The following is an 11,426-nucleotide window of genomic DNA, read 5'->3' as shown; positions in this document are numbered from 1 at the left end:
ACCCAAGTTAAGCTAGCTAAAGCTTGTGTTATGAGTACTAGATAACTGATGCATATACATAGAATATATAATACATACATATTATACATAGATGTTTTAAAGGTCCCCATATACATCTCTAAAGAGTAATGTTCAAAAATGACTTTGCCTATTCTAACAAAATAGTGCTTTATTACTATAGTCATAGAGGCCACATTATCCTAATGTGCCCAGGGCCTTTAATAGGTGAAAGACGGCCCTGGTATTGTTGTGGTCTTAGGCGACAGAGCTCCTTCCAAGTTGCCTCCATCTGGCTTTTGGCTGCACGAGAACATTGTACAATGGACTGTTGTGTAGCCGTTATACATATATCTACATATAGCATTAATTAATGCATAAAATAAATACTTGACGAATATAGCGCGCCATGGTATTAAATTTTAATATGGCATAACTAAATATGGCGTTAGCTCGGTCGGTGATATTTGGACTTTGCAATAATTATCGCGTAATTGTTACCAACCGATACAAATAAGGAAGATATCAACTTAACCATTCACATCGCTCTTTGATTTTTTTTTTATGCAAGTGATATGTTATAATGCTATCGGTCTAGCAACCTATGGTTTCTTTTGATACTACGATATTGGCAAACAAGCAAACTGCCCATTTGATAGTAAACGGTTAACTAATGGACGCCTGAGACATCAAGGATGTCATGTGTGTATTACCGACCATTCAGAAACCTTAATATACCCTACTTAAAAAACTCATGATGTCTCATGCTGCTGTAGATAGTTAATTCTACACCTTGAGTGTACACGGGGGAAAGCTCCTCTGAAACCATACTGAATGAGCCCACTTAGGTTCTAACGTGTGGAGATGAATTCCCTATCGATGGCGAACAGTGCAGTAATGGTTAACTTAACGTAATTGTTACCAACCAATACAAATAATGTAGGTAGTTAATATTTTTTATGTAACTAAAATAATTCCGTCGGTCCACCCGACAGCAAGTGGCAACCGTCGCCTATATACATACATGAAACACTGTCATCACATCTCCATATTACGCGTTACCATTCCGGTAGGCATTTAGTAGTAGTTATCTGTTATTTCACTAGCAAGCGTGCTTGGTACTAAACTATCTTAATTTATAAAATTCTTACCCTCACATTACAACTCACAAGTGTATAAAAAAAATCTAAAGGGAGCCATCACATGCACATATTATTTGAAAGAGAGAACTCATTTTTTTATAAAAAAATAAATTCGGCAACAAAATACAATTATAATAAATCCAGATATACCTACAAAACTTACAAAGTTTTGAACATCTAGACGAAGCCGAGACGGGTCACTAGTTTTAAACAATTTAGTTGATACATTCCTGTGATGAAAATTGGTAACTCTCGATTATCACTTCTAAAATTGATTAAAGGGTGAACTACGCCGAAATCACAGATCAGAAAGACTTAGTCGAAATAGTATTAATTGAAACTAAAAATAGATTGAATATTAATAAAAAGTTATACCTAAATCTTTATTATAAAACGCTCAATAAAAATAATATGAAAGTCAAATTTATATTGTTGTATTTGTTGTTATTATTACACAGCTTGTTCTTCGGCATTAAAAAATATAATTATGAAATTGTGATTTAAGTTGTTACCAAAGGACTCACATAATATTTACAGACATTTTTAGTAAGACCACTCTACATTCAGATGTCGTTGATCGTTGAATAAAAATTGGATTCCAGTAAACCTATAACCAGAGCCATTAAACATATTAAAAAAAACTTAAAATGCCAAAATCGAAGGCTCAGTGTCTAGTCGAATGTCACATTTTGACTTTGACGTTACTTAGCTGATTTGTCAACACGTAGTAGTTACGAACATTTGTTTTATTTATAAATAATTAACTATCTAAAAGAATACCATAAGATTATTTTTTTATTGTTGAACACGCAATTTATAGTTCATTCTAATAATGCCTTCAAGTGATAGTGAAGATTTTGAAAGTGCTGACGAAGGTCATAGTCTGGATAAAAAAGAGAGAAAACAACGTATTTCATCTTCTAATTACAGTGATAATTCTATAGAAACTAATTTAGAACCAGAAAAAAATACACTAACCTCAAATACCCTTACTTCCGAGAAGAAGGACGCAACAGTAAGTTGTAATGAATATACAAATAAGTACTCTATCTACTTGCAAATATTGTCATGAAATTCTATAAAACTTTTAATAATACATGAGTCAAATTATACATACATAGATAGGTTAAGTATGCTTATTGTTAATTAACAAGTAACTTTTTTAAACCATGTGTTTATATTTAAATATTTCCAAGTAGTATATTTTTTATTCTATAAAAGAGTATATTATTATTACAGTTATTCTTGTGACTTGAATGTAAGAAATATAATAAATGAGAAACTAAATGATGATATTTTAATTTGTTTCTTCATATTGTGACAAATTTTTGTAAATATCTGTTTACCGATATTTTCTTTTATTAATTACTCATGAAGATATTCCACAATAGCCAAAATAAAAAATATCCTAATATTATAAATATTGTTATGGAATCGAGACAAGGATGAATATTTTTTTTCTGTGACCATCCAGCAATCTGTCAAAAACTATGAACAGATGTGGGAAAAGTTTGTCACAAGTTGAGTGTGATTGCCAGTTTCTGATAAGTTATCAGGTGGGGATAAATGGGATAAATATGGATTTTATCATGATGATAGTGGTTAGTCTATACCAGAAACTAGCTATAGTTGTGTATGCATCTGCTGGCCGGCCAACGTTAAGAATGTTTCAATCAGTTGCCACAATACAATTATAGAAAAGACATTGTTTTATTTAAAATTAAATATAAAATCCATTTCTCCCAAAGCAGATAAAAAACAGCCATGCAATCAACAGTAAACTCTGTACTAGTTTGAGAAATTGTCATAAGTATGTTTGGAAAGTACATTGTTACAGAGTGACATAGTCTGGATCATCACCATCAGCCTGTGTCTGTACACTGTTGGACATAGGGCTTTCCCAAAGAAATCCACCATGTGCGCTCTTCCGCCTTCCGCATCCATCCACTCTAGTCTGGATATTAACATTATATTATAATATCAATCTCACATAGTTATGGGTAGTCATATACTTGTCATAGTCATATTCGAAACGAGGATCAGCTACTAGTTCTATAAAACATATTTTTTAGGAACCCACTGATGGCTGGGATGATTTTGATATAGATGAAAATGAATCAACAGAATCTAAACCAAAACAAGAAGTGAAGAATAAGCAAACAAATAAAGAACCTACAGTAAAGGAAAGTGAGAAGAGTAAAGATACAGGATGGGATGATTTTGGTGATTGGGAGCAGGATTTGACTACAAATAATACTATTCAGGTAGGTTCAATTATAGCATAAGGGACTAATAAGCTAGTTCATCTGATGGTAAGTGATTACCACTGCCTACAAACTGCCTATGAACACCACCCTAGGGGAATTGCATGTGTGTTGGCTGGCTTTTGAGATGGAATCTTTTCTTAAAGCTTTCAATATATCAGTATTTATATATATAGTATTATATGTGTTATTTATAGCTAGATAATATTATATTAATAAGAATGAAGGTTTTATTGCTGGAAAAGTTGTATTAAGTATATGTTATTTAAAATTATTTCTTTTATATCATTGTGTTTGTTAATTCATCATAAATTCAATTTAGGCTCTTTAGAGTTACATATTTACATTTTTTTTTCTTATTTTCATTAGAAATAGAAATAAGCTTTATTCATATGAACTCAATTACTACCACTAATATGGAATGCAAACTCATAAACAAAAGGAGCAGAGAACATGAAATTTGCTTGTTACTCTTGTTATTTTAAATAAATAAATAAAAATTATCACTAGTTCATTATGTCTTTGAACACTAAGACCTCCTTGCTTGTGAACCTAGCAAGTCTCTTCCACAGTGAGCCACATATTATTTTTTATTTCATTCTATCATCCCATAATTAAGTTTCAAAATCACTAGTAATCAGTCCCAGTTTTGCACGATCAATTGTGTTTGTATTTCTTGGCTTGTTCTATACTATAACGCATGTACTATACATATAAAGCTATATTTTTCTTGTTCTCTGAATGAGTTCATGAAGATTGCTTTATTTATTATAAGCTATAATTAATTTAAAATTAATATTTGTGGCACTATTGTATTAGGCTAAGACTTGTAAAAATTGATGTAAACGTGGATATAAATTAAATAAATTAATATTTGTTAATAGGCTTTTTTATAATAAAGTCAAAAAATACATATAAACCTCTTGAATCACTCTATCTATTGCTAAAAACTACATTAAGATCTGTTGCGTTATTTAAAGTGAACAGACAGCGGCGGCGACTTTGTTTAAATATTATGTTAAAATAATATTTCAGAATGAACCACTGGAATCATCAAAGAAAACTGAATCTGATATAAAGGAAGTGACCGACCGCCTTGCTGCTGCATCCACAAAGAGCACAGCATGGGGATGGGGGTGGGGAGTGGACTCCCTGATAAGTACTGCAACTGCTGGTATTACGACCCTCACCTCACAGGTGTCACAGGTAAATTTTCCTCTATAATCATTGGCATGAACTTATTTTTTTTCAAAGATGTGTAATACTGCATCTGCCTGTGTTACGGGTACATGCTGTTGGGACTTTTTTTATTTAACGATGAGAAAGGTTCAAAACCGCGGCATCCAACCAACTAACGAGCTTTTATGAAGCGGTGCTGTTGGATACTGTGGGAATTTTATCCACCAAAACCCTTTCGGTGTTCCTCCGAAACCACAAAAGTCGCTTTCGTGCGGGTCCGCATTTGCATTTGCAGTCCGGCCGCGCGTCTCCAGTGAAGGAGCGGCCGAAGTGTGAGCGAGGGGATCACTCCGCGCCCAAACTCCACGGATCACTCGCCTCCTAGGAATTTCGGATGCCCCTACATCCTCAGCTCTGAGTGATGCTGTCAGACCTACCTATTGGTCCGACTTGGACTGATGACCAAGTAACTTATAAATTCATTTGATAACGATATATTTTCCAGGGTATCACTACAGTTCTAGAAACTGGTATTGGTGCACCAGACCCTGAGGAATTAGCAAGGAGAAATCTAAAGGATACAGAGGTGAAAGCGACTAAAACTGATGAGGTGGCAATATCTGACAGTAGTAAGGAGGAGGTACCAGAATCAAAGAGTACCAATGAGACAGCATTCCCAGCATTTGGCAGTTTATTATCAGGAGTTACTAGATTTGTTGAAACTACTGGTAAGTAAGTAATAAGTATTAACTAACCCACCACAGCTTCAAATTGCTGTACTGTGTATGTAGCAGATTGAATAATTATATGCATTTATTATATATTCTGTGTGTTTCACTTATAGGGTAGATATTAAGCAATGAAATTACAGAACAGAGGCAATTTAGTTCTATGAAATGACAAAATTGACAGCCCTGGTGGTCTAGTGGTTTAGCACACCGCCTTACTTCCGATGGGCCCGGGTTTGATTCCTCAAACGGCACAAATACTTACATTCATCTATGTATAATATGTATGTATTTACAAAAAAAATGTCTATGTTATGTATGTCTTTGTATCAGTTGTCTAGTACCCATAACACAAGCTTCAACTTGTGTCTTTTGAGTAGTTTATATATGCATGGCTATCACTTACCATCAGGTAGGCTGTTTGCCATTCTAAATACATGAAAAAAAACTTATTATTATATTTTTTACTTACCAGGTACAAAAGTAATATCAGGTGGCCTAGATACTCTAGAAACGATTGGCAAGAAAACTATGGAAGTACTTCAAGATGGAGACCCAGGGTTAGCTAAAAAGCGTGCATTGCTCGGCTTAGATCCTGCTGACAAGCCAGTACTATCACAGGTGTTGAGGGAGGCAAAGGCGAAAGCAGAAGAAGAGGATAGGATACGGGAAGAGAAAAGAGAGGCAAAAGAAGTCCATTACGAGAATTTGTTTGATGATTTTGAAGGTATGAGGTATTTATAATTCACTTTTTGGTAATTGAAATTTCTGTCTGTTTATTAATCTTTTTAAAATTAGCTAGGCTTTGTAAAATGTGCCGCCTACTTTATTTTTAGTAATACTCTCTCTCCTAAGGTTGTCTGGAAGAGATTGCGTTAGCGATAAGACGGCTTTCTGTAACTTCTTCTTTCTTTAATCTATTGTAATATTTTCTTGAAGTATCTATGTTGGTGCAATAAGAGATTATAAATAATAAAATAAAATGTCCTCTGCATGGAGAACTCAGTCTTACCCATTTCAGCAGCCAAGCAGCTTGCTTTTTAAGCTGTATTTCCGGTATAGAGTTGTATCTTTGCATAACATTTCAGTAAAGGAGGAAGTTGCTAGCCATCATGTTGGTATTGAGTCAAGTCACTCCATATACTCCTTTTAGTGCTAAAGTCCTCTGCTAAGCAATGCGACCTTCATTTATACCTTTATTTTGTTAATTTTTGATTGATGAAGATAAAAAGTGACTAAAATAATAACAAAAAATGCATCCAGTAAGTTTCTTGTCAGTTATAAAAGCTAGCAGAACTGGACGGTAGAACACTGGACTTATAAAAATATGAAAGGTTGTAAGTTCTATGTGAATATATATTTTTTATATTGATTAGATTTTTAATCATGATGATCATAATCTTCCAGGTCTAGTACATCTAGAAGCCCTAGAGATGTTATCACGGCAGGTGACCATGCGTCTAGAGGAACGCATACAAGGTGCTGCTCCAGAGAAAAGGCAGGATATTAAGGAGACATTACAGCAAGTTGCAGGTAAATAAAGTATTGGAATTTGAAGGGGTTTTTTTAATGTATAAATGGCATGACCTTGCCCGTGCTAACGGTTTACGCTGGCGGGGCATCAGTGGAGGATAATAGGATGACCATGAGAGGTCAGGTCAGTTAACCTTATCGTTACAAATTCACCAGGATCTTATCAAGATGGCTTCCAGGAGGAACCTACATCACTAGTTTAGTGCTCATAGCACACACTCTGTTTGGGACTAGGTGTCATTGTGTGAATTAATAATAATATATGAAAGAGGGAATGGGCAAGATCCAGACACAGCTATATCAAGCAGATTAAAGAAAAGTAGGAGTCGTGTCATATCAATAACCATTGAGATTGATGGAAGATTGTGGAAAATGGTCAGAACTCCACTGACAAAAGTGTGGTTTACATTATAAATGAAATCTTGGAGAATTCACACAACACCATCTAGTGAAATCGACCTGATGTATTATTACTGCTAGCAATGTCGGACCTCTATACTGTTCCGATAAATACCTTCGGGGTTATTTCCTGCTGAATTCATCACGATGGATTTCCTGGCCTCCATTCTCATTTTATCAACCTCCACTGATGCCTCGCCAATGTATACCATTTGAGTATCATTCTTAATTCATCCATCGAAGGACAAAACTGTGCTTAATTTCATTTACATATCTCCTTTTGAAGTAGAAAGACTGTTTAACACCAAATAGTTGTATGAATCAAATATAAATATTCATTTTTCAGAACTTTGCGAAATGCCAGAGGAGGATGACGATGATGACGAGGAATCATCGGCGAAAGATATGTCGAAAGCTGACGCATTCCACGAGAAGCTGCATACTGCAACGCAGGATCTTGGTCTTAAACTGCAATTCCAACCTTTGATAAAGTAAGTTAATAAAGACTACTATACTATATACATTTCAATTGAATTGCATTAATTGATTACACATAGGTGCCTGTGTGGGGGGTACCTTTGTCTTACCAATTTCATCCAATAAGCACCTTTGTAATTTATGTTTTGTTTACATCAAGACCTACACAAAGTTATATTGTACCTACTAATTAATACCAATCATGAAATCGAGAATTGAACCCGCAACCACTGGAAGTAACTAGGTGCGGTAATCCACTAGACCACTAGTAGTAGTCGTCTAGATTTGAAGTATATACAACAAATATACCGAATACATTTTTTGTATCTACCAATAAGAGAAAAACATTACACAATGAATGGGTAAGGAAGAAGCAGAAGATGATGATGTGCTATGCCCTCAGTTTTAAATGTGGAGAGAAGAGGATTGGTAGGATTAAATACATAAGTGGAGATCAACCTGACGTGGTATATAACAATGGGGCTTTCCATTGCTGTGTACCATGTCAGATTGATCGCCACTCAGTTCCTCCTGGAAACCATGTTAAAACTTTAAATTCATATAAAGCAAATTCACCAGGAATTTACCTGGTGAATTTGCCATGCTATGCTAACTGACCTGACCTCATACTCATCTTATCAGTAGATATGTACCCCGCCAATGTATACCATTAACGCAGGAGATTGCGCCATTCTATTAGCATCCCTTTAAAAAGTGTAAATATGTATATTTTCAGGCAATATTCAGAGATATTAACTTGGCTGGATACTACAGATGCTGATTTGACTCAAAAAGCTGTGTACAAACGATCAGTCAGCGGACTGGCTCAGTCAACTGCATTGTCAGTAGAATTGTACCACAAAACAGCTGAAATGCTTCTCGTCAAGACCAGACGCTCTACTGCAGATGAAGCCGATGCTCTTACTCAGTAAGGTTTTGCTATTTATTATTGTATTGTAACATGTAAAAGATTTAATGTGACATGTACAGTTTAATAATTTTGCTTATAGTTCTTGACCTATTTTACTTACTTGAATCTGTATTCTGCATATGCCAGTAGAATCATACTATTACGATTCAAAACATCTTAAAATTTAATTTAATTTGAATAAGTATTTATATTATATTTTCTATGTAAAATTGCATGTTTAGGCATGAAAAAAAAAAACATTTTTGATTGAACTTAAATCATTAATTATTATTAATGATTTATGTATTGACAAATAATTATTTAAATACATATTGTATGAGTCTGCTGTGACCCACACAATCTTGATGCTATGATGTATAAATGATAAGTCCGGGGTGCTTTCCAATTTAATATATTGAGTACACAATTATTTTGGACTGATGATTGCTTGTGACTATTTGGTGTACTGAAGGGAAAACGGTATGTGTGGGCGTTATATGGACGCGGACGCGGACATATATTATTAAGGATAAATCAAAAACTACTAATCTAGTCTTGATCAAATTTATATGTAAACATACTAAAAGCACTAGCTTTCAAATAATCATCAAAATCGGTTCACATAAAAAAATGATAACAGTTAGTTAAAAGTAATTTTTTTTTGTTAATATTATTTATTATGCACAATTTACTTGCAGGATGACAGTGGCTCTCACAAAACATGTTAGCGAATTGGCGACATTGTTCACGGAGAAATTGAACTCTATACCTGTTGAAAATAAGGAACAAAATAATAATTATATAACTAACATATTTTTGGAGGTGAGTACTACATAATTGATTACGTCTTATAGCTTATGTTTATGTCTTTCGCCAATAATGTTTCCACTTCATCCGGAAATACTAACTGGTGTTAAATGGCATGCGCGCACGTGACACTCTTGGTGTTTCATGCGTCCATTGGCTACAGTAACCATTTACCATCAGATGGGCCGTTTGCCACCTACGTAGTATAAAAAAAAATGAAGGACGCCAAAAACGTTATGCCGTACGCCCGTAATGCTCCTCAATTGAATATACCGGGTCATCCGCGTCCCCCAAGAGGGTGCAGGTTGGGCCACGGAGTGAGCCTTTTTGCCCCGGCATTGACTCCGGGAAGAGAAATTCCCGGTAGACTGTATTTTGTTCCTTGTACATTTATTTTCTGAGGATATTTGCGATCAGTCTTAATAGAGGGGAAAAGGATTGTTAGTAATGTGGACTAATAACCCCATTGCTAACAATGTACCATGGCAGGTTGGCCTCCATGCGGTACCCCCTGGAAACCACCGTGGTAAATTGCCATTTGCCAAGATGGGCTAACTCACTTCATCTTGTACATGGGCAAAAAATCTTTTTTCCCCTCAAGCCTTGCCATTCTAGAGAAATAAGATCAACCCACTGTACTCTGAAATTTCACTGCCATGTGTCATCATCCAAACAAAACACTTTTACAAAGTAAGCTTCACTGTTAGATAAATGGGTGATAAAGAGCAAATTACTTTGTACAAAACCACATGGAAGAACTCCCTAATGAAATCGAAACAAATATAGTAGAATCGAAAACATAATAACTCATTAAAATCTCAAACTTATACGAATATTATTAATTGTTATTCTGTATCTTGTTCACAGGCGGGAAATAGTTCGACATATATACAAAATGCATTCCAGTTAGCTCTGCCGATATTACAAATTGGTGCTGTATAGTTAAAAGTAACTGACTGTGTATATACATATATATATGTAACTTACTTACTAACTTTACCATATATTCTTGAAGCCTAAGTTCAAATTTTTAACTACTGATTTATATAATACAAATAAATATTATTTCCAAATATTACTTCAAAGTGTTAATTACGATGATAATATAATATAATAACAACATTTATTTACAAAGAAACATTGTACGATATATATTTATTAAATCATATGTTATCTGTTATAATTTAGATATATGTATATCTATATTAATATTAAAAGAGGAAAGCTTGTGAGGTTGTAGGGTCCAATCTATGGATCTACTGGACCGATTTATTTTAAAACCCTATAATTTTACTGTCATTTCTCATTACTAATATAATATAGTAGTGCAACTCAGCAATAATAGCAAAGATTTATGTAGATTTTTAGTACAATATGTTGTGAAAAATTAAGATCTTTTAAAATACCTTATATCTCAGGCCAATTGCAAGTACCATTTAGTCCCAAGCTAAAATCCAGAGCAGAGGTCCTGTTATAAGTAATATAGTCAACTTATTACTTATAACAGGACCTCAGGATTAGAAATACTTAGATTTTTTTATAATTACATACCTAATATGCACAGAAAACATCCAGAGTTATACAAATAATCAGACTCATGAATACAAATGTTTGTACCACACGAGGAATCGAACCCGCGGTGTGCTAAACCATGAGACCACCGAGGTGTCAAATAATACTACATTACAAGTTAAAATGGCTTCCACTCAGCTTTTGCCGAAGATTGTACTGCAGTATTAATTTTACTTCTTTCTTATTTTCTTTCTTCTACATAAAATATATTAATACTAATTTCAAGTCATTGATCTATGACTATATTGTTCATTTTTAACTTTTTCTATTTTGTCAAAATTACATTCTATTTCTTTTTTTAAGTTGCACTTTAAAATTAATCAGCATTTTCTAGTATATCCAATTGGCCTATTTACATATAAAATATATTTCATATGTTTTGTAAATTAAACACATTAAAATTTCAAAATAATATATT

The 11,426-nt window shown here is 34.0% G+C and overlaps 1 protein-coding gene across 1 annotated transcript; it reads left to right on the top strand.

Annotated features, from left to right (window-relative positions):
- The first annotated feature begins 1,849 nt into the window (after nt 1-1,849).
- Nucleotides 1,850-11,183, top strand: LOC131853987 (protein FAM114A2). The gene is made up of 10 exons (XM_059205105.1): nt 1,850-2,154; nt 3,212-3,403; nt 4,439-4,609; nt 5,088-5,310; nt 5,786-6,037; nt 6,718-6,843; nt 7,589-7,733; nt 8,456-8,647; nt 9,328-9,451; nt 10,304-11,183. Exons 1-10 carry the CDS (start codon nt 1,972-1,974, stop codon nt 10,376-10,378), a joined length of 1,683 nt encoding a protein of 560 aa, XP_059061088.1. The 5' UTR covers nt 1,850-1,971; the 3' UTR covers nt 10,379-11,183.
- The last annotated feature ends 243 nt before the right edge of the window (nt 11,184-11,426 follow it).

The sequence above is a fragment of the Achroia grisella genome, unplaced genomic scaffold (genome assembly GCF_030625045.1).
Source record: "Achroia grisella isolate CSIRO2021 unplaced genomic scaffold, CSIRO_AGI_Agris_v1 utg918, whole genome shotgun sequence".
In the NCBI taxonomy this organism is placed as follows: Eukaryota; Metazoa; Arthropoda; class Insecta; order Lepidoptera; family Pyralidae; genus Achroia; species Achroia grisella.
The sequence above is the reverse complement of the archived record's forward strand: the minus strand, read 5'-3'. Positions and strand labels throughout refer to the sequence as shown.